Below are 24,102 nucleotides of genomic sequence, written 5' to 3' on the forward strand. Positions count from 1 at the left end.
TTTTCATTTTTATTGCCCAGATGTAGTACTTTGCATTTCTCCCTGTTAAAAACCATTGTGTTAGTTGCTGCCCACTTCTCCAGTTTATTTATATCTTTTTGAATCCTCTCTCTCTTCTCTAGTATTAGCTATCCCTCCTAGCTTTGTGTCATCAGCAAATTTAATCAGTTTACCCTCAATTCCTTCATCTAAATCATTGATAATGATGTTGAACAATACAGGGCCCAGGACAGAGCCCTGTGGTACCCCACTTGAGACATTCTTCCAACTGGATGTGCAGCCATTTACGACCACTCTTTGGGTCCGATCACTAAGCCAGTTAAGAATCCACCTAACAGTTGCCTTGTCCATTCCATACTTAGTTATTTTTTCAGTAAGGATTGTATGAGAGACTTTGTCAAATGCTTTGCTGAAGTCAAGATATACTATATCTACAGCATTTCCTTGATCCACCCAATCAGTGATTCTGTCATAGAAGGAAATTAAGTTAGTCTGACATGACTTATTAGTTACAAACCCATGCTGACTCTGTTTAAGGAGCAGGGTTTATTTTCAAGTGTAGGGGTGTGAAGTATGAGGTCCTGCAGCAGCTGAGGTGTGCAGTATGAAATTCTGCGGAACAGTATGAGGTTCTGCCCCCCCAGGTTTGATCCTGGCTACGCCCATAGTGTGAATGTAGCTTGAGGATCTAGGCTTTATCTTAGCTGAGATAAGTCATAGTGTGTGTGTGTGTGTGTGTGTGTATATATATATATATATATATATATATACATACAGTACAGACCAAAAGTTTGTAGATTGTAGATTCACTCTGAAGGCATCAAAGCTATGAATTGACACATGTGGAATTATATAATTAACAAAAAAGTGTGAAACAACTGAAAATATGTCTTATATTCTAGGTTCTTCAAAGTAGCCACCTTTTGCTTTGATTTCTGCTTTGCACACTCTTGGCATTCTCTTGATGAGCTTCAAGAGGTAGTCACCGGAAATGGTTTTCACTTCACAGGTGTGCCCTGTCAGGTTTAATAAGTGGGATTTCTTGCCTTATAAATGAGGTTGGGACCATCAGTTGTGTTGTGCAGAAGACTGGTGGATATATAGATGATAGTCCTACTGAATAGACTGTTAGTATTTGTATTATGGCAAGAAAAAAAAAAGCTGAGTAAAGAAAAACGAGTGGCCATCATTACTTTAAGAAATGAAGGTCAGTCAGTCCGAAAAATTGGGAAAAATTTGAAAGTGTCCCCAAGTGCATTGGCAAAAACCATCAAGCGCTACAAAGAAACTGGCTCACATGAGGACCGCCCCAGGAAAGGAAGACCAAGAGTCACCTCTGCTGTGGAGGATAAGTTCATCCGAGTCACCAGCCTCAGAAATCGCAGGTTAACAGCAGCTCAGATTAGAGACAGGTCAATGCCACACAGAGTTCTAGCAGCAGACACATCTCTACAACAACTGTTAAGAGGAGACTTTGTGCAGCAGGCCTTCATGGTAAAATAGCTGCTAGGAAACCACTACTAAGGACAGGCAACAAGCAGAAGAGACTTGTTTGGGCTAAAAAACACAAGGAATGGACATTAGACCAGTGGAAATCTGTGCTTTGGTCTGATGAGTCCAAATTTGAGATCTTTGGATCCAACCACCGTGTTTTTGTGCGACGAAGAAAAGGTGAACGGATGGACTCTACGTGCCTGGTTCCCACTGTGAAGCATGGAGGAGGATGTGTGGGGGTGCTTTGCTGGTGACACAGCTTTGCTGGTGGCTACCACAGCATCTTGCAGCGGCATGCTATTCCATCCGGTTTGTGTTTAGTTGGACCATCGTTTATTTTTCAACAGGACAATGACCTCAAACACACCTCCAGGCTGTGTAAGGGCTATTTGACGAAGGAGAGTGATGGGGTGCTACGCCAGATGACCTGGCCTCCGCAGTCACCAGACCTGAACCCAATCGAGATGGTTTGGGGTGAGCTGGACCGCAGAGAGAAGGCAAAAGGGCCAACAAGTGCTAAGCATTTCTGGGAACTCGTTCAAGACTGTTGGAAGACCATTTCCAGTGACTACCTCTTGAAGCTCATCAAGAGAATGCCAAGAGTGTGCAAAGCAGTAATCAAAGTAAAAGGTGGCTACTTTGAAGAATCTAGAATATAAGACATATTTTCAGTTGTTTCACACTTTTTTGTTAATTATATAATTCCACATGTGGTAATTCATAGTTTTGATGCCTTTAGAGTGAATCTACAATTTTCATACTCATGAAAATATAGAAAACTCTTTGAATGAGAAGGTGTGTTCAAACTTTGGTCTGTACTGTATATATGTAATCGATATTATACAGTGTATGACATATTTACAATTTATTACAGTTTTTTGTGTTCTAAAGTTGTATTCCAATAAATAGATATTATGTTCTTTCTAAATATCTTGATTATTGGATCATAGAAATGATTAAATGTCTGATTGTCTGATGTTCACATTGTACTACAATAAATTTTTCACCTAAATATAAGCAATATATGTGGGAGATGGAGTCAGTGTAAGGGAAATTGAGGAGTTGGAGTCGCAGGTTTGGTTTACCGACTCCACAGCCCTGTTAGCAGGTTTAAATATGTTCCTTGTAACAATTCAATGCAACGTTTATAACTTGTAATATTCAACTTCATTACAAAATCAATAAAAATGATGCTTCAAAAAAAAAAAAAAAAAAAAAGATACAATGCTGTATGTCTTCACAATGCCAAAAGTAAAAAAAGTTTTTAAAAATATAAAAAAAATATAAAAGTTCAAATCACCCCCCTTTCGCCCCTTTTAAAATAAAACAATAAAAAAAATCAAACATACACATATTTGTTATAGCCATGTTCAGAATCGCCCGATCTATCACTATAAAAAAGAATTAACCCGGTCGCTAAATGGTGCAATTAGAAAAAATGTCAAAACGCCAGAATGACTTCTTTCATTAAAATGCAATAAAGGATGACAAAAAAAATCGTAGCTGCACCAAAATGGTATCCATTAATAACGTCAGCTCGGCCCGCAAAAAATAAGCCCTCACCCAAACTGAGATCATGAAAAAATGGAGACACGACGGGTATCGGAAAATGGTGCAATTCTTTTATACTTTACCTAATAAAGAGGAGTTATTTTTACTGATACAGTGGGTACGGAAAGTATTCAGACCCCTTTATATTTTTCACTGTTTGTTTCATTGCAGCCGATTGGTAAATTCAAATTCATACTATCTATTCCTGACACTGGAGGGGCTTATAAACTTACGAAGTATATAGTTTGAGGTCTGGGATCTGCCAATATATGGCTAGTTTTCTGACTGTTTCGGATAATACATGATTTTAGGGTTTTTTTCCTTTTGTCTCGTTCGAATATAGGTCAATATTAAATAGTCTCCTGATGAGTCGACTTTGGTGAGGACGATGAAACCCGTAGAAATGAGAGGCTTGGAGAATGAGTGTGTATATGTCACCTCACCCGATATACTGAGAAGTGGGGTATGTTTTTTCTATTAGTCATCTTCTGACTAAGCTTCAGGGGGTGAATTATGGGTATAGTTTTACATTTGGAATTAATAAAGTTTAGTTTTATCCTTTTGTCAGCAAACATGAGGAATGACAAGAGACAACCCATTTAAGAAAATTCAATTTTGGGTAAAACTATTCCAACACTATGAACATAAAAAAGGCTTCTCCCCTATGTGACATCTCTGATGTTTATTAACAGCTGATTTCCAAGTAAAATATTTCCCATATTAAGAAAATGAAAAAGGTTTCTCCTCTGTGTGACTGCTCTGATGGTGATCAAGAAGTGCTTTCTAGTTAAAACATTTCCCACATTAACATGTAAAAGGCTTCTCCCCTGTGTGAGTTCTCTGGTGCTTAACACAATTTGATGTCTTGCTAAAACATTTCCCACATTCTGAACATGAAAAAGGTTTCTCCCCTGTGTGAGTTCTCTGGTGCTTAACGCAATCTGTTTTATTGTTAAAACATTTCCCACATTCTGAACAGGAAAAAGGCTTCTCCCCTGTGTGAGTTCTTTGGTGGATAACAAAATGTGATTTCTGTGCAAAACATTTCCCACATTCTGAACAGGAAAAAGGCTTTTCCCCTGTGTGAGTTCTCTGGTGAGTAACAAAACGCGATTTCCATGTAAAATACTTCCCACATTCTGAACAGGAAAAAGGCTTGTCCTCTGTGTGGGTTCTCTGGTGGTTAACAAAATGTGATTTCCATGTAAAACATTTCCCACATTCTGAACAGGAAAAAGGCTTCTCCCCTGTGTGAGTTCTCTGGTGGTTAACAAAATGTGATTTCCATGTAAAATACTTCCCACATTCTGAACATGAAAATGGCTTCTTTGCTTTAGGAGCAGTTTGTTTTTTAATGTCTCTTTGGTGACATTGATTTTCCTTAGTAGTCAGTAATGAATCAGAAGATGGGACCTGTTTCAAAGGATCAGATGACAGATCTTTGCTGTGAATGGATGATGATATATCTGGTGTAATGGCAATCACTTCAGTTGTATCTTGTAGAATCTCAAGATCATCAGATTTAAAAGTTGAAGATGTCAGCTGTCCCTCTGATCTCCTGGTACAGTCATCTGCTAAGACAAAAAAACAATTTTTTTTATAAAATATCCTTGAGCTTTATATTTTTGAATGTCTCTATTTAAACTGTCCATAAAAATGGCAAGCTATGTAAAAAAAACTTTAATTATTTACCAAGACAATGACAGTTCACAGTCTAATAGAAAACCTTGTTGGATGAACCAGTAGTGTGTGGTGTTCAACTGTTTGTTCATTCTGCCTCCCAAATATCAAATAAAAAGAAACCAATCAATGTTATGTAGATGAAAATAATACCTATTCTCATCTCACAAAAAACAAGTCCCCACTCAGGTCCATCATCTGTCAATGGAAATACAGAGGTTCCCACACTATTAGTGGCTCAAAGGCTGTTGAAAAGCAACAGAGTTTCTATAAACCAATCCAGCAAAATCCGCTCTCACTTCGGAGTCTTGCAGTGTGCGCAAACAACATTTAGGATCCCTGTATTTAGCAATATTATAGTGAGAAGAATCCACTTAATTTGCGGTGTCTCCTGGAGCACAATCTGGGCACTATGTGCTGGGTAATAAAATGGCAAATGTGTAATTTTCACTCTCCAACATCCACTGCGTGTTAATTTCCGGAAAGTGGCTGTGGAGTCAAAATATTCACTCCTCCTAAGGATTATAACCCTCAGTGAATTAATAACATGGAATCACTTTATGGGGATTTCTACTCTTCTGGTTTTCTGTGATTTAGTTATATTAGGGCTTCTGCATATGGTGTGTCCAATCTCATCTGGGATCTGTTCCTGCTGTCCAGCTGGAGTAATCTGCTCCCTACTTCAGCCAATTGGAAAGTACCACACCCTACTAAAGCGCAAAGCACATGGCCGGAATCTGCCAGATACAGCGCTGTTCTCCTCTGGTTCAGTCCTCTGTGCTCAGCTTGCGCATTTGCTTCCTGTTGTGACCGTGGCCCGTTTACTGACTACTCTTGTGTCTTCTGATTCTGTATTCTGTCCTTCTGGTTCTGACCCAGCTACCTGACTATTCTTCTTGCCATCGAACACCACAGACTAGCAGGTAACATCATGGTCCAAGCCTAGGGGTCCCAGTGTAAGTCCAGATCCATGTAATGGTGTTAGATGAGCAAGGCAATCCTTGGGATATGGAAAGCAGAGAATGTTCATGGTGGACATCTTTTGAGCTGCCAGGTGACCATGAACAGTGCTCCCAATACATTCAAAGAAAAAAAAGGGGGGTTTCCAGCTTCCAAATGTACAAAAAGTTTATTAAAGGCATAAGAACAGAGATGAACGGACATGCCCCATAATGGCGGAAAGCAGAGCAACGCGTTTCAAACAATATGTTCTTTTTGCGCTTGAAAAAGAACATTGTTTGAAAGGCGTTGCTCTGCTTTCTGCCATTATGGGGCATGTCCGTTCATCTCTGTTCTTATGCCTTTAATACATTTTTTGTACATTTGGAAGCTGGAAACCCCCCTTTTTTTTCTTTGGATGTATCTCACGTTTGGCTTGACTGAAATCCGAGCTTCCATGCACCACTATTAGCCGGGACAGGTGAGCTGGTTACTGTTTTTTCATTATACTCCCAATACATTGTGTCTGCAAACTATTCCAGCTAGATCTGCATTCAAATAGCTAAATGGCGCTCCTTCCCTTCTGAACACTGCCATGTGCCCAGACAGTAGTGTACAACCGTATGTAGGGTATAGTGCGAAGCTGGAAAATAATTTGTAAGATCCATTTGTTTTCTATTACCCTTTGTGAAGAATTCCAAACTTACCACCACATAAAGTGACACACATCAGATAATAATAATGGGGCCTGATTAGGAACTACTGAAATGATCAAACTCCACAGTCTCCATCAGTAATAAATGAGTAACTAGTGGTGAAACCTCTCTGGGGTAATTAGAGTATGGGGCTCGGAGACTTCACAATCTATACTAGCCTAAGCTTCAATATTTTCTGTCAGATAAGTTTCAAGAAGAAATATTAGGCATTTAAAGAGAACTGTGTATTAGGCCGGTTTCACACGTCCTGATATTTCCGGTACCGTTTTTTCTGATCCATGTGCATAATACTTGTGGCACATGTGTGACAACCCTGTGCAGCATCAGTACCACATGGACGGCCGGCAGGGAAGAAGCGCTACAGTAAGTGCTGTTCCCCTGCGGCGGGTGCTGAAAACGCTCTCATCATTCTCCCCTGATCTGCCGGCAGGGAGAATGATGAGCGTTATATTAAAGTCAGAATGATGACAGCAGGTGGGGGCTTTTGGGACTATTACTCCCATCAACCTACACCTGCTGCTAAGAACAGTGACAGCAGGAGCGGATGATTGGAGTATTCCTCACCCGTCGTCTGCACTATAACTAAATAAATGAATGAAAAAAACGGCGTGGGTTCCCCTTATTTTCTATAACCTGTCTGGCAAAACTCACAACTGGGGGCTGCAACCCTCAGCTGTCAACTTCTGCAAGGCTGGTTATCAAGAACAGAGGGGTCCTCACACTGTTTTTTTAATATTTAAATAAATAATTTAAAAAAACGGAGTGGAGTCCCCCATTTTTGAAAACCAGCCATGCTACAGCTGACAACTGGGGGGCTGGTATTCTCAGGCTTGTAAGGGGCCATGGATACTGACCCCCCCAGCCTAAAAATAGCAGCCCACAGCTGCCCAGAAAAGGCACATCTATTAGATGCGCCAATTCTGGGCGCTTTGCCCGGCTCTTACCACTTAGGTGTTAGTTGAGTATAACTGTGTTTGTTATTTTTGAAAAAGGAAAACTGTTTTGTTTTATTTCTAATAAAATACTTTATTCTGACTGTGTGTTTATTTACCATGTAACTATGGGGTTAGTAATGAATAGACACCTTTCCATTACTAAGCCATGGGCTTGATGTCACCTGACAATACAAAGGTGACATCAACCCTACAAATATGAACTCCACGTGCCACCACTACAGGGCAAGTGAGAAGAGCCGGGCAAAGCATCGAAATTGGAGCATCTAATAGATGTGCCTTTTCTGGGCAGCTGCGGGCTGGTTATTGTTTAATCTGTAGTTGTAGTTTTCAGTTAATGAGATTCTCATGCTCTGGGGCGGGGCTGTGGGTTGCGTTGTGGGTGGGGCCTTATGTGGTGCTCTGCGTACATATTAATCTGTATTTGCTTATGACATTGATCCTTCAGTGACCTGCCCCCTATTTTACATAAAAAAATTACATACAGAAAAATGTCAGCGCAGTACCATCTATAAGTAAGAGATAGAGGCTACTGGACAGGCGCCGTCAGTGTCATGTGTAATTTTTTTTTTCTAAGCCTCACAATAGCCACAATATTATAGGCATTATCAACAATAATATCAATACTATTATATGCATTATGTAAAAATGGGGGGCAGGTCAGTGAGGGATCAGCGACCTGTCATAAGCCAATACAGATGAATATGTAATCAGCGCACCACATAAAGCCCCGCCCATGGGCCACCACAGCCCCGCCCCAGAGCACGAGAATCTTATTAACTGAAAACTACAAATACAGATTAAACAACAACCACAAGACGGATTTCATCACCAGGTATCATTGTAATCAGTATAACGGCGCCGACCTGATAGTGTCTGTAGGTTACTGAGCACAATCCTGCTGACAGGATCCCTTTTATATTTAGATCTTAGGCATTTGGAAGAGGCAATGGAGAGATTTTTTTCCAAGACTATCAAGAAGTTATAGACTCACATTAGGCAGGAAGGCCGATCCCACCACAATCAAACTATCATACAGAAGGAACAGGTTAAAAAAAAAGACAGAATAAAAAAATATGCTACATCCCCAACAACAACGTATGTATGAGGAGAGAACACTAAACTGGAGTTGCACTCATTTATAGTGGACCATTGGAGCCACTATGAGTCCTGACCAGAAGATTAGAGAAAGTATTAGTGCCTCCATTTCAGGAGACATTGTGCAGTAATCTGAATTTCTTAGGTTGGAAAACATAATGTAATTTATGACGTGGAGTGAATCCATGAAACCAGGGCTGGAGCCATGCCAACACATCTCCTGCAGGCGTGAATAAATGTATATTACAGCCATCAGCCACGCACAGTTTAGAGATATATCATGGCACAGGTGGAATGTTTGTCCTGTAGATTATCACAATCCTCCTTGAAGTTAGTTAGAATCATAGAATCGTGCATTTTCTCACCTCTATCAAAAAGCAGCAGTCACAGCCACCAATGTGCATCACATCTATTGGTCTGCCTTCTATTGGTGAGTGATCTGTTATATATATTGTACATGCCATTAGTTTATCCATGTATGTTTTAGAGCAGGTGTTTTTCTATTTGGTTTTTATCATTGCTTATTTTCTTTAGTCCTATAGCGCAGGTCAATCTGTTTATTTTTGATATCCCCAAAATCCTTTATTATTGCTTTTGACATCTCTTGCAAGCCTCAATTCATTGTCAGCTTTAGCTAATCTGATTTGTGCCCTGCAGGTTCTGCAGACAGCATTATATTCTTCTTTAGATATGCCTCCCTCTTTCCATTTTATAAACATTTTTTTCTTCCTTTTTAGCATGTGCTTAAGTTCTGTGTTCATCCATCCTGGTTTCCTTAAATGCTTCCTATTCTTCCCTCTTTTCGGAATTGTTAACAATTGTGCTTTGAGAAATTCATTTTTCAAGATTTCCCATCCTTCCTGGACATTTTTGTCTTTAAGGATATCCAGCCCTTGGATCCCTCCAATTCTCTTTCTGAATCCCTTAAAATCTACCTTTCTGAAATCTAACCTTGACGTCTGAGTCTTCACAGGTCTTCCTCCTCTAGTTATCCAAAATTCTAAAATAGCAATAGTTGGTTTTAAAAGAAATTGAAATTTCAGGCTAAAGGGAAACTCACACTTGCCATATTTTTTGGACCATAAGACACACCTAGGTTTTAGAGGAGGAAATTAGGAAAAACAAATTGAAGCAAAAAATGTGGTCAATTCTGTACTTAATATCCCCTATCCTGGTATATATGGTCCCTTCACCCCCATCCTGATACAAATGTCCCCCTCATCCCTACCCTGGTATGCATGGCAACCTCATCCCTATCCTGGCATGCATGGATCCCTCATCCCTATCTTGGTATGCATGGCCCCATCACTATCCTGGTATGCATGGCCCCATCCCCATCCTCGTATGATTGGCCCCCATCCTGGCATGCATGGCCCCATCATCCCTATCCTGGTATGCAGGGCCCCATCTTGTCCTGGTATGCAGGGCCCCATCTCATCCTGGTATGCAGGGCCCCATCTCGTCCTAGTATGCATTCCACCTCATATCTATCCTGGTATGCCTGGCCCCCATCTTGTCCTAGTATGCATGGCCCCATCATCCCTATCCTGGTATGTAGGGCCCCATCTCGTCCTAGTATGCATGGTCCCATCTCTATCCTGGTATGCAGGGCCCCATCTTGTCCTAGTATGCATGGTCCCATCCCTATCCTGGTATGCAGGATCCCCATCTTGTCCTAGTATGCATGGTCCCATCCCTATCCTGGTATGCAGGATCCCCTATCTCATCCTAGTATGCATGGTACCATCATCCCTATCCTGGTAAGCATGGCCCCATCCTTATCCTAGTATGCATGGTCCCATGTTGTCCTGGTATGCATGGCCCTGTAGGAGGAAGGAACGGAACAATGAAGGCAAGTGTCTCTGGGCCGTAACCATTGGGTATGCCACTGGTGTGGCAGGGGGACGGAGAACCTGACCGGGACAGACCTGTGACCTCTGTTTCAAAGGTCGAGTCTGATATAAAAAGTGGGGTGCGCCGGAACCTGGGGCTTCTGGCGGGAAGACAGGAGGTGCAGCAGAGGAAGATTTGCTCCCTCCCTGCGGGTAACACTACTGACGACAGACTGCGCTTGAGTGCGCACCCCCCCACCATCCAGCAACAGCACCAGTGACTGCTTACCGCTGCCGGACACCGACCCTACGCAACCGCAGGCAGGAAGGGCTGACCGTACTCTGCAACGCTTGACAGCAAACAGTGTAGAGTGCATGGCTCCCGTCGGAGACTTTGACTTTACATCCACGGCTACGGCCTTAATACCAGAACCTTCCGCCTCATCCGCTGAAACAACAGCCACCGATACCCGGACATAGAGCAGCCCACCAAAAGGTCCCGGACTCTTCTTCACCGCTAAGAGACAGTGCCTCCGGTACATCCAGGATCGCTTCCTCAAAGTAACGCGCCATCTGCGGGGCCATCGTGGAATCTTCCAACCACCTCCCTTCGGATGACAGAGTCTGATAAGTTGAACCCTACGTTTTTTCCTTTCCCGCCGTTAGCAATTCTTTTTTTGTTGTTATCATTGTTGACAGCTGAAGTCAAGCTGTCACTGCATAATATTGAACTTCCACATATTTGTCTGCGCAATACTTCTGTGCATCTTGTATATATTAACTCCCTGCATGGAGAAAGCGTTATCTTTTTCTCTGGTTATAAAAAGACACCCGTTAACACTTGCTCTGCCCCCTGCTAGTCACTGCATCCAACGCACCTGCTAGTAACCTACAATTGGTGTAGTTGGCAGGATGCAGTCTATCAGCATGTTGGTGGCAGACCAAGGAGTTGGGGACAGCCCAAGGTCTAGCATATCATTGGTGGCCATACTGAATAATCTGCCAAAGTACACCGGTAGTAACACCATGCTGCGGAGCTGGACCAAGCGGATACGGGCCATGATGAGAATGCACCCGATGACCCCTGCTTTAGAGGCTGAGGTGGCCATTATGACCTTAGATGGGGAAGCCCGAAACTCGGTAATGTTACGGACCCCTAGGTAACACGATACCTTCGGCAAAGTTCTGCAGCTCCTAGAGGAGACTCATGGGGACCCGACTGATGTAGAGGAACTGAGGACTCACCTATTCAGCCGTATGCAGAGGGAAGGTGAAACAGTGACCCAACATATGAATGCTCTGCAAGAACTTAATACCGCCACTGTTAGAAAGAACAGTGTGGGAGTGGGCCCCATAGACGTAACTTTGCGAGACCTCTTAGTGACTGGACTGCGGGATACCCTGACGAAGCAGGCCTTGTGGGAGCGCGTACGGGTGAATCTTCGCCAGACGTTTTCCAAAATAGGGAGTGAGGCGTGCACACGGGAGCAGAAGCAGGGGTGGCAGTCCCAGTGGGGAAGGCTCAGTGCACTAAAACATCTGTGAGTGCGGTGGCCAAGCCCCAATGGGTTGAAGAGATGAGAAAAGAACTGCAGGACATAAAAGGAGAGTTGGCGGAAGTTAAGAAAAAGGCTGAAGCTGCTGTGACTCGCTCTGGGGCAGAGCCCTGCCATGATTCCAGAATGTACCAACAACAGCGACCCCTCACCTGTTATGAATATGGGGAAACAGGACAAATGTCCAAGGCGAGGAAGAAACCAACCTCGCCGCCCGTTAAACTAGAGGGCTCTGAGCCGGGGGGACTCCGCTTGGAGCCAGAACAGATACGGGGGAGTAGTGGAAGTCCCACAAATTTAGTGTCTACGTGCCCGTTGATCTGGGCAGAATTCGAGGGGCGTGCTGTGCAATGTTTGGTGGATACAGGGTCCCAAGTGACCACCATGCCTGAGGCCTATTTCCGGCAACACTTCCCTGAAGCTATGAGACCTGAATGGGGAACCGTGATAAAATTGATGGTTGCCAATCAGTTGCCAATCCCGGTTGCAGGGGTAGCTTGGATGCAGGTTTCTCTCTGTGGCAAAGACCTAGGATGGAGGGGTGTGGTGCTGACTCAAGGGGAGGAGAGCCATGAACATACAGTCACGTTAGGGATGAATGTGCTAAAAGAGTTCGGAAGTCTCCTTTTCAATGAGCCCTCCCAAAAAATCCTGAAGCAATGGAGCTCCCACACCCCCCTCAGAGGAAAATCATCCAACAGCTGGTGCGGGTAGCCCAAGCCCAGAAGTCGTGCCGAGAGGGAGAAGTGCTGGGGAAAGTGATTGCACCCTCGTCAGTGAAGCTCGTGTTACTACCCAGACAAACATTAATCTCTCTGCCTGTCCGGGGTCGCATTCCCTTGGAAGGGGTGGAGATACAGATCGAGCCTTCTTTCTCGGAGCAGTTACCCTCGGGATTCTTGTTAGCCTGCTCTTTGGCTACAGTAAAAGGCGGGGCTGTTCCCATTCGGTGTGTAAACCTAGAAGATCGAGATATCACCTTGTGGCCCCGAAGTGAAGTGGCCAAGGAAATGGGTTTGCCTAAAGACATTCTGCTCTCCCAGATACTGCAACTGGAAGCTTGTTGGGGGGACTCCTGGACAGTGACAGTGATTTCAACCATGGCTACAGAGCCGGAACCTACCCTAGAGGGGCAAGTAATCCTGGAGCAGATGCGGGCCGAGCTCTCAGAGCTCACTCCGTCTCAGGTGCAGCAAGTAAAAAACTTCTTGGGACGATATAGAGAGGTGTTTGCCCGTCATGAGGATGATTTCGGTTGTACCATGGCCATTACTCACGAAATTCCAACTGGAGACTCCGCACCCATTGGGGAACGTTACCAGCAAATTCCCCCACAACTGTATCAGGAGGTGAAGACGATGTTGGGACAGATGTTGCAAAAGGTTGTCAACCGAGAGAGTCAAAGCTCATGGGCAGCTCCAATCTTTCTGGTGAGGAAAAAGGACAGCACTCTGCATTTCTGTGTGGATTATCGGAAGCTTAATGCCTGTACCATAAGGGATTCGTATCCGCTTCCCTGCATTAAAGAGTCCCTGTCTGCTCTAGGAAGAGCAAAGTAATTCTCCACGCTCGACCTGGCCAGCGGATACTGGCAGGTGCCCATGCCAGATCAGGATCGGGCGAAGACAGCTTTCATACTACCCATGGGGTTATTTCAGTTCAATCGGATGCCCTTCGGCTTGGCCAATGCCCCCGGGACTTTCCAACGGCTGATGAAGAGATGCCTGGGCGACCTGAACTTTGAAGCCACCTTGATCTACCTGGACGACATCATTGTGTATGCGGCTTCATTTGAAGAGCATCTATGACGCAGAGAGCAGATACTCAGTCGTCTCCAGAAACACGGATTAAAAGTAAAGCCGCAGAAATGCCATCTATTTCGTACCCAGATTGAGTACTTGGGGCATGTAGTCTCAGCAGAAGGCGTGAGGCCATCACGGGAAAAGATCGCAGTCATACAGGACTGGCCTACTCCAGAAATGGTGAAGGATGTTCATGCATTCTTTGGCTTGACAGAATACTACCGTCGATTTGTGAAGAACTTTGCCCACTGAGCCCAGCCACTGCTGGATTTATTGAAAGGGGCGCTGTCCAGTGCAAAGAGTTGGAAGATCCACTGGCAAGAACCGCAAGAGAAGACTTTCAAGATCTCAAGAAGGCATTAACCAAGGCCCCTGTCTTGGCTTACGCGGATTTTACTCAACCGTTTATTCTCCACACTGACGGGAGTTTGCACGGACAGGGAGCTGTGTCTCAGGCGCAGGGCGGAAGAGAGAGGGTGATCGCATACGCTAGTCGGTCCCTTCACGATTCTGAACATAATCCTGACAACTACAGCTCATTTAAGTTGGAGCTGCTCGCGTTGGTGTGGGCTATGATGGAGAGGTTTGCGGAATATTTGTCTAAGTCATAGTACGCATGGACTTCAACCCGTTGGCACATCTAGAAAATGCCAAATTATGGGCATGAGAACAGTGATGGGTGGCCAGAATGGCCAATTTAGGTATAAAATCGCCTACAAGAGAGGAGTGGAGAACAGCCATGCCGACTTTCTTTCCAGGATCCGCCATGCTGCCCTCGGACTGAGCAGAGATGAGGAGTTGGAAAATGAAGAGATTCCATGTTTCATGGAGCCCGCCAAGACTGTAGTGGCGACGCAGGAACAGCTGTGAGCAAAGACAACGGAAGGCATTTTGGGTCAATCTAGGGATGAATGGGTTCAGTTACAGCAGAAAAATACGGAGCTCACCCTACTGCGACGGTGTGTAACTCAAGGAAGATTTCCCAGTACGGCCCAGAGGGGCGCTCTGTCCCCCGGAACCCTCTGGATCCTTCGCCAGTGGGAGTGCCCACAGATGAAGAATGGGCTATTTGTCATGATCTGCTGTTTGTGTGATCAGGTAGTTCAGAGGTTAATCTGGACAGCCTCACTCAGACTCTGGGAGGCTTTTTATAGCCTCATTGTGGGCTCACTCCTTGTCGCTTATACTCAGACCCTTGGCTGAGTGTGTGACCCTAGTGTGCTTTGTGACTGTGATACTTTGTGCTTGCTTGGTTTTGATCCGGTTCTGTCCCTGTTACGAGTTCTGCCTGTTCCTTTTGTACTGCTCTGATATTCCCGTGTATGACTCTTTTGCTTTGGACCTGACTATTTTCTGACTCCCCCCTTGTACTGCGTTGCCATCTCTGTGCATGATTCATTGCTTACGTTTTGACTATTCTCTGCTTGTCCCCCTGGTACCACGCCGCCCCCTCTGTGAATGACCCTCCGTTTGTCTGATCTGAGTTTCCCTAGCCTGTACTCCAGGATTCCTGTTATAGAACTCTATTGCCATCTCCAGCAGCAGGACGCTAAGCCACGCCCCCTGTGGTCACATGATCGTAGGTCCTGGTGCTGCTAAACTACTTTCAGTGTCGCAGGTCCTGGTGTCAGAATTTTCCCTGCAGTATTGGACCCCGGGTCCCCCCGTAGTCTGGGTGAGTTATCCTGTTCAGCCGCAGCAGTCCGCCGGCGCTGACAGGATCCTGATACTATTATATCGGAAGATACAGCTCCAGACGGAGCTGGCTGCCACATGGCAAGCAGTAACACCTGAAACCCTACTTCCTGAAATTGCCCATGAAGCACATGAAGGAGGAACACATTTTGGCCCGGAGAAAACTTTCCGGTGGTTACAATGATTCATCTACCACCCTCGACTGCAGACAGAGGTTGAGAAGGCCTGCAGGAAATGCCGGCAGTGTGAACTGGCGAAGCCGCCTGAGCAAAGGGCTCCCGTCCAAACCATAGCGACATCCGCCCCCTGGAACTCCTGATGATAGATTATCACACCATTGGCCCAGTTCACCAGGGTGACCACTTCACACAGTTTGCCGTGGTGACTCCCACTCGTGACCAAACCGCAGAGTCCGCCGCTTACTCCATCTGTAAGAATTTTATTCAGATCTACGGCTGTCACAAACGGATTCATTCGGATCGAGGTGTCTGCTTCTTGGGGAAGGTAATGGAGCAGTTGCATCACCTGTATGGCATCGACATGTCTCAGACCACTCCGTACCACCCGCAGCTTGTGAGAGATTCAATCGGACTCTGATTCAAATGCTTCGAACCCTAGAGGAAGACCGAAAAGCCTGTTGGCCTGAATATGTCTCCGAACTGGTTTGGGTGTACAATAATTGTGTACATCGAGTTACTGGCTACACCCTGCTGTTCAGTCGTGAAGGAAAAGAGATCAGCGAGCTGGAACTGGATCCTGAAGAAAAATATCCAGCCCAGGAGAGGGGGTCTCTTCTTGGTCCTAGATCACCGGCATTGTTTACAGACACTGCATCGGCTGGTGCAAACAAGAGCTAGAACACTCAGTCAGGCCCCTTGCCAGGCAGCTGAGCTTCAAGTAGGAGATCGAGTACTGGTGAGAGAGAAACGTCCTCAAAACAAACTGGAACACCGTTGGGAGAAGGAACCTTATCGGAAGTGACGAGTCAGTTCTGAGGGAACTGTTTACGAAATCCAGAGACCCTGTTTACGAAGTCTAGAGACCCAATTTGACCAGAGGAGATTCCCGAGGCCCTGGAGCCGACTCCAGCAGTTCTAGAAGAAAAAGAGGAAGAGAACGTCCTCACACCAAGCGACGGCCCTCCAGAAGAGTACATGTCTGGATCCCCCATCATACAGCCAGATTCCACCTCTCCAGAGAGCTCCACTACTCTTCCCAGCTTACGACGCTCCGAATGGTCAACAGCTGGCAAACCCCCCCGAACGTTATGAGCAAGACCAATTCGTATGGCAGAAGCGAATCCAGAGAAGGTAAAAGTTTTCTAACGCTCTCCGCAAATCTTCACCCGTAGAATGGCGAGCAAAAAGAGTGGGGGGATGTAGGAGGAAGGACCGGAACAATAAAGGCAACAGTGTCTCTGGGCCGGTACCATTGGGATTGCCACTAGTGTTGAAGGGGGACAGAGAACCTGAGCGGGACAGACCTGTGACCTTTGCTGCAAAGGGCGGGTCTGATATAAAAAGGGGGGTGCGCGGGAACCTGGGGTCTCTAGCCGGAAGACAGGAGGTGCAGGGAAGGTTTGCTCCCTACCTGTGGGTAACACTACTGACGGCAGACTGCGCTTGAGTGCGCACCCCCAACATCCATCAACAGCACCAGTGACCGCTTACTGCTGCGGGACGTTGACCCTACGCGACCACAGGCAGGAAGCGCTGAACGTACTGTGCAACGCTTGACAGCTGACAGTGCACGGCTCCCGTCGGAGACTTTGACTTTACAGCCGCGGCTGCTGCCTTGATACCGGAACTCTCCGCCTCATCCGTTGAAACAACAGCCACCGGTACCCGGACCTACAGCAGCCCACCAAAAAGTCCCAGACTCTTCTTCACCGCTAAAAGACAGTGCCTCCGGTACATCCAGGACCGCTTCCTCAATGTGACGCGCTGTCTGCGGCGCCATCGTGGGATCTTCCAACCACCTCCTTCCAGATGAGTCTGATAAGTTGAACCCTACGTATTTGTCCACGCAATACTTCTGTGCATCTTGTATATATTAACTCCCTGCGTGGAGAAAGCCTTGTTATCTTTTTCTTTGGTTATATAAAGACACCCGTTAACACTTGCTCTGCCTCCTGCTCGTCACTGCATCCAACGCACCTGCTGGTAACCTACAGCCCCATCTCGTCCTGGTATGCAGGGCCCCATACTTATAAGTGGCCCCCACCCCCATTCCTATCCTGGTATGCATGGCCCCATCAGAAAACATTAAAAAAACAAACCATTACACTTACCTACCCCGCGCTCCCTCGCAGCGTCCTGCTCCAGTGCCAGCAAATGCTTTATGCTTGTAAGCAGCGCTGAGAACAGTGAGTATTCATGAATATTTCTCTTAAGTAGCGGCACACGTGACCGCCAGTAGCAGCAGGAAGCTGGCGGCTGACACTGAAGAACAATGAATACTCACTTCCCTTTGAGTGCACAGTCCTGGCATCTGTGCTCTGCTTATGAGCAGCGCGTGACGTCCCTGCCATGCGCTGATTACAAGCATATAGCAGTTGCTGGCACCGGAGCAGGATGCTGCGAGGGAGCGCGGGGTAGGTAAGTGTAATGATTTGTTTTTTTAATGTTTTCTGATGGGGCCATGCATACCAGGATGGGGATGGGGGTGTGGGCCAATTATAAGGATGGGGCCTTGCATACCAAGACCGGGGTTGGGGGGTAATCAGATCAAGATACTATTATTAAAGAGCAATTAATATTCATTGCCCTTAAAGCCCATTGGCGTGGAATGCAGTGAATATTCATTTCTCTTTAGCAGCGGGAACAGGAGTTAGCCACAGCCACCTGCTCTAGCTTCCTGTGATCCGCTGCTCCGCCGATACCGTTCCCCCGCCTCGCCACCACAGCCAGAGCCGGTACATCCGGATAATAAGACACACCTCCCATTTTCTTCAAGCATCTTATAGTCCGAAAATTACGGTAGTTTAATTGAAACGTGAGGATAAAGGGAAATTAGTTATTATACAGAAATTCACACTTGGCCTCACTGCAAATTTAATGTTGTCGCTGATAAAAGCAAAGTTTGACTAGAAAGACTGGACCTGGTCTTGAAGGGACCATGAGACATTCAGCAGCACAGAAGGGAGAGAAGATTCATCCGATAAGATCTCAGGGATCTAGGAAGCCAACAGCATCATTACCCTCCGCTTTCTCTTATGGGCCATCATGATATTTTTCTTCAAGTGATTTTGTATCTTGTCAGCACATTCTACGTACGCTGTCATTTGACTTCCAGGGAGTAGGTGGATCTACCAGGTTGTAAGTTCTATAGAAAAGGGCTTTCAATACCCAAAGTCATTTGAACAGTTTTGGGTGGAGGAAAATGTTGTGGTCTAGAGGCAAAATGGTGATCATGGTAATACGGCCGGCCTACACCACCGATATAGTAGCCACAGCAGGTGACTGAGAGGAATCTGCGACTTCTCTGCATTCAGTGGTTACTACTCACCTGGGTAGTCATATGTAGGAATCTCCTCTTTACACCACTCATCACCCCTCACATATGTCTCTGTAGTAATAATATGAGTCAGATCTTCACCCTGAAACAAATATTGTAAGAGTCACAGACAGATGGAGAAGTCCCATCTATGATCAGCTCTAATCCTGCCATCCCCACCGTTCTTATTACACAAGTATAAAACATATAATACTGGGGGATAAAACAAGACTGAGCACAAGACCTTCACAGTCGTCTACACATCATAGGTGTCAAGGTATGCCTAGGTTACTTTAGGCAAAAACCCCGGGACGCCTGCGATGTCCCTCAGACTAGGGGAACCCTGTCTGTCCCTCTACCCAGGGTTTACACTGAAGGGGTGCCTGTCTGAGCTTCCACCCTGTCCCTGTCTCCTGTCCAGCCCTAAGCTGAACCCACCTCCCTCCACCCAGTGAGGGGACCAGACACCAGACCCCACAAATACGTATGGACAGGGGTAAAAGAAACACCACACAGTTAATACACAAGGGAATACAATAATGTGCAAGGGCAACCATATATATATATAACAGATTGGAGAAAGAACCACTGAGGGATATACTGCATCAGATATCAGACGCTCCAACACCACCACTGCTGACCGGTATTGCTAGCACTAGGCAAAAGCTATAGTCGGCGACGCCCATAGTCAGGACGAACTATTTAAAGACCAAGGGCGTGGCCCAGCCCTCAGCCAGCATGACAACCTGGTTAACCCTATCCCGACTGGAACAGAATACCCAACAGGGTATTACCGCTGTCTGCCGGACACCCTGGTGTGAAGAGTGTCCGACATGACAGTACCCCGCCTTCTACGAGGGACCTCCAGAACCTCACCATGTCGAGGACCTGGCTTGTCCGGATGGCGACGATGGAACATAGTAACCAGTCGAACAGCATGAATGTCAGAGGCCGGCACCCATGTCCTCTCCTCAGGACCATAGCCACGCCAGTGGACCAGGTACTGTAGAGTGCGACGCACAACCCTAGAGTCCACCACTTTGGACACCTCAAATTCCAACGCGCCATCCACCAAGACAGGAGGTGGTGGCCCGGGGGAACCATCCACCAAACCCACGACCTTCTTTAGCAATGCTTTGTGAAATACATTATGAATCTTATACACAGCCGGCAACTCCAAACGAAATGCCACGGGGTTGATCACTGCGGAGATTCTAAATGGGCCAATGAACCTGGGACCCAACTTAAGTGACGGTATCTTGAGCTTAATGTTCCTAGTAGATAACCACACCCAATCACCCACACACAGGTCCGGACCTGGCACACGTCTGCAGTCAGCCACCCGTTTGTACCTGGAACCCACCTTCAACAAGCGCTGCTTGACTCTCCTCCAAACAGACGACAATTGAGCTCCCAACTGGTCCTCCTCAGGGACGCCAACTGAGCACCCCTGACGCAAGGTGCAAAATTGAGGATGTTGACCATACACACAAAAAAAAGGAGATTCCCCAGACGATTCCTGGCAATGGTTGTTTATTGCGAATTCTGCCAGAGGAAGAAACGCTGACCACTCTTCCTGATTGTCGGAAATAAAGCAGCGCAAGTATTGCTCCAGGTTTTGGTTCATCCACTCAGTCTGTCCATTCGACTGAGGGTGGAAAGCCGATGAATGAGATAATTTGATTCCAAGGCGAGAACAAAAAGCTCTCCAAAACTTTGCCACGAACTGCGTACCTCAATCAGACACAATGTCAGACGGGACACCATGAAGTCTGACCACCTCGCGAATTAATATCTGAGCAAGAGTCTTAGCATTGGGCAAAGACGGTAAAGCAACGAAATGTGACATTTTGGAGAACCTATCAACAATTACCAAAATGACCGAGTTCCCTGCCGAGGCGGGCAAGTCAGTAATAAAATCCATGGAAATCTCAGTCCATGGCTTACTGGGCACCCCGAGAGGCTGCAAGTTACCAGCGGGACGGGAAAGAGGAGTCTTGGCCCGTGCGCACGTGGTACAGGCAGCCACATATGAGGCCACATCCTGCCGGATTTTAGGCCACCAAAAACGACGCGATACCAGTTCCAGAGTGCTCTTAACCCCTGGATGACCTGCCAGTACAGTGTCGTGATGTTCGCCCAACACTCTAGAGCGTAGATGTAGCGGCACAAAAGATGTATTAGCAGGCAACCCCGGCGGTACCACCTCCTGAGCCTCCGCAATCTCTGCCTCAATCTCTGTCGTGATGGCAGATACCACCACACCCTTTTGGAGAATAGGCTCCGGCTCTTCACATAACTCTCCACCAGGAAAACACCTCGATAAAGCGTCTGCCTTAACATTCTTCGACCCAGGTCGATAGGTAACAATGAAGTTGAACCGGGTGAAGAATAATGCCCAGCGAGCCTGTCTGGAGGACAGGCGCTTAGCAGATTCTAAATAAAGCAAATTCTTATGGTCGGTTATCACAGTAATCTGATGAACAGCCCCCTCCAAGAAGTGTCGCCACTCCTCAAATGCCAATTTGATGGCCAATAGTTCCCTGTTGCCAATATCATAATTACGCTCCGCAGGCGACAGCTTCTTGGAGAAGAAGGCACACGGATGCAACTTGGCCCAAGAAGGGCCCTGAGACAGTACAGCCCCCACTCCAACCTCCGACGCATCCACCTCCACGACAAATGGTAAGGAGACATCGGGCTGCACCAGAATGGGCGCTGAGGCAAAACTATTCTTGAGGAATTCAAACGCCTGTACCGCAGGCTCAGACCAGTCAGAAAAGTCGGTACCCTTCTTAGTCATGTCAGTTAGTGGTTTGGCAATCATAGAGAAGTTCTTAATAAATTTCCTATAGTAATTGGAGAAGCCAAGAAATCGCTGAAGCGCCTTAAGATTATCAGGCCGATCCCAATGTAGTACCGCCTGCACCTTTGCGGTGTCCATCTTAAAACCTGAGGCGGAGATTATATAACCCAAGAACGGTAGCTCCTGTACGAAAAACACACATTTTTCAAGCTTGACATAGAGCCTGTTCTCTCTGAGCAACTGCAGAACCTGTCTAACATGCTCTATATGTGTATCATGGTCGCGAGATGAAATGAGGATGTCGTCAAGATAAATTATAACGAACCTCCCCAACAACTGAGAGAAGACATCATTAATGAAGTGTTGAAAGACCGCCGGTGCCATAGTCAACCCAAACGGCATTACCAAACTCTCAAAGTATTGAATGCTGTCTTCCACTCATCCCCCTGACGGACTCTTATAAGATTGTACGCCCCCCTGAGGTCCAGTTTGGAGAACCACCTGGCACCAACCACTTGGTTGAATAAATCGGGTATAAGTGGCATAGGGTAAGGATCACGGACCGTAATCTGGTTGAGTTCTCTGAAATCCAGACACAGGCGTAAACCGCCATCCTTCTTTTTAACAAAGAAGCCAGCAGCCAGAGGAGAAGAGGAAGGTCTAATATGACCCTTGCTCAGGCTATCCGCAATATATTCCTTGAGAGCTAGCCTCTCGGGACCTGAGATATTAAACATTCTAGCTTTAGGTAACTTGGCCCCTGGTTTCAACCTAATAGCACAGTCATAGGGGCGATGCGGTGGTAGTTCCGAACAACCCTTCTCAGAAAATACATCCGCATAATCCAGCAACGGCTCCGGAATATTGGGGGTCAAAGCGGAAATACATGTAGCCAGGCACCTCTCCTGACACTCCCTGCTCCACTGAATTATGTCCTGGGTCTTCCAATCAATAACAGGATTATGCATTGACAACCATGGAAAGCCCAGAACCATCTGAGCCGGTAAGTTATTAAGCACCTTACAAGTTACCTGCTCTGAGTGTAATACTCCGATGTGGAGTTGTATATCCAACACACACTCTGTGATCTCCCCTTGAGACAACGGGGAAGCATTGATGGTAACCACCCGGATGGGGTTCGGCAATTTCTCCACCGGAAATCCCGCTGTATGCGCGAACCTCTCATCAATGAGATTGGCAGCTGAGCCACTATCAATAAATACTGTAATAGAGAGCATTTGCCCCCCCAAGTACCACCCTAGCAGGGAGCATACACTGGGAAACCATGACGGAGGATACACAAAGGCTCAGACAAGACTCCTCCAAACCCTCTGAGCCTATCAGTTTTCCGCCGGCGCGCCCTTCTTAGGTACCAGAAGGCAAGCGTTAATAAAATGTCCTCCTTTGCCACAAAAAAAACAGAGCCCCTGCCTTCTGTGCCAAGGACGTTTAGGCTTGTTACTCGGTGACTGTGCTATACCAGCGATCTGCATGGGTTCCACGGATTCACCCGCGGCAACCTCACCGACCACTCCCCCACCTCCCGGAGGCAACGAAACCAGCGCCCCCTGACGGAGACGTCGGTCTATGCGTACTACAAGTGCCATCGCAGCCTCCAGAGAGGCGGGAGTCTCGTACATTAGGAGAGTCTGTTTAACCCTTCCAGAAACCCCATGCAAAAATTGACTTCTAAGCGCAGGGTCATTCCACTGCGTGTCCACCGCCCAGCGCCGGAATTCCGTGCAGTAATCCTCAGGTGGTCGATCACCCTGTAGCAGTGAGCGTATCTTAGACTCTGCTAAGTTTAATCTATCCGGATCGTCATAGATCAAACCCAGAGCAGAGAAAAAAAAATCTACAGATTCAAATGCCGGTGAGTCTGAAGGGAGTGAAAAGGCCCAGGCCTGTGGGTCACCACTCAGCAAAGAAATCACCAAGCCCACGCGTTGAGCCTCATTACCTGAGGAATGTGGACGCATACGGAAATACAATTTGCATGATTCACGAAACACTGTGAACTTACCACGATCACCAGCAAATCGTTCAGGAAGGGGAAACTTGGGCTCAGCTGCCCTGGCTGCAGCCTCAGCAGGTACTGCAGGAGCTGACAGGCCTTGTTGCTGGACCGCCCCCCTGAGTTCAGTGACCTGTATGGATAGAGCCTCCAGCTGCTTGGTTAGGGAAAGTATAGGATCCATAGTAAGTAACCCCTATATTCCCTATCTATACCTTTTTTTTTTTTTTTTTCTCTCACTTTATTATTTGGGCCGACTATAATGTCAAGGTATGCCTAGGTTACTTTAGGCAAAAACCCCGGGACCCCTGCGATGTCCCTCAGACTAGGGGAACCCTGTCTGTCCCTCTACCCAGGGTTTACACTGAAGGTGTGCCTGCCTGAGCCTCCACCCTGTCCCTGTCTCCTGTCCAGCCCTAAGCTGAACCCACCTCCCTCCACCCAGTGAGGGGACCAGACACCAGACCCCAC

The 24,102-nt window shown here is 46.5% G+C and overlaps 1 protein-coding gene across 1 annotated transcript; it reads right to left on the reverse strand.

Moving 5' to 3' along the window:
• Nucleotides 1–3,708: 3,708 nt before the first annotated feature.
• On the reverse strand, nucleotides 3,709–19,018 carry LOC141076814 (uncharacterized). Its single transcript, XM_073564121.1, has 3 exons — nucleotides 19,004–19,018; nucleotides 18,824–18,914; nucleotides 3,709–4,616 (listed from the first exon to the last, which is right to left on the reverse strand). The coding sequence occupies exons 1-3, from the start codon at nucleotides 19,016–19,018 to the stop codon at nucleotides 3,850–3,852; spliced, it is 873 nt and encodes a 290-aa protein (XP_073420222.1). The 3' UTR covers nucleotides 3,709–3,849.
• Nucleotides 19,019–24,102: the final 5,084 nt, after the last annotated feature.

This window comes from Dendrobates tinctorius, unplaced genomic scaffold (assembly GCF_039654945.1).
Source record: "Dendrobates tinctorius isolate UK_male_01 unplaced genomic scaffold, ASM3965494v1 ptg000430l, whole genome shotgun sequence".
Taxonomy (NCBI): Eukaryota; Metazoa; Chordata; class Amphibia; order Anura; family Dendrobatidae; genus Dendrobates; species Dendrobates tinctorius.

Bases quoted from the DNA above. Each gene is read 5' to 3' on its own strand.
- LOC141076814 (XM_073564121.1), bottom strand. The intron at 4,617-18,823 runs GTGAGTAGTAAC...TTGTCTTAGCAG, and splicing joins TCCTACATATGACTACCCAG to ATGACTGTACCAGGAGATCA.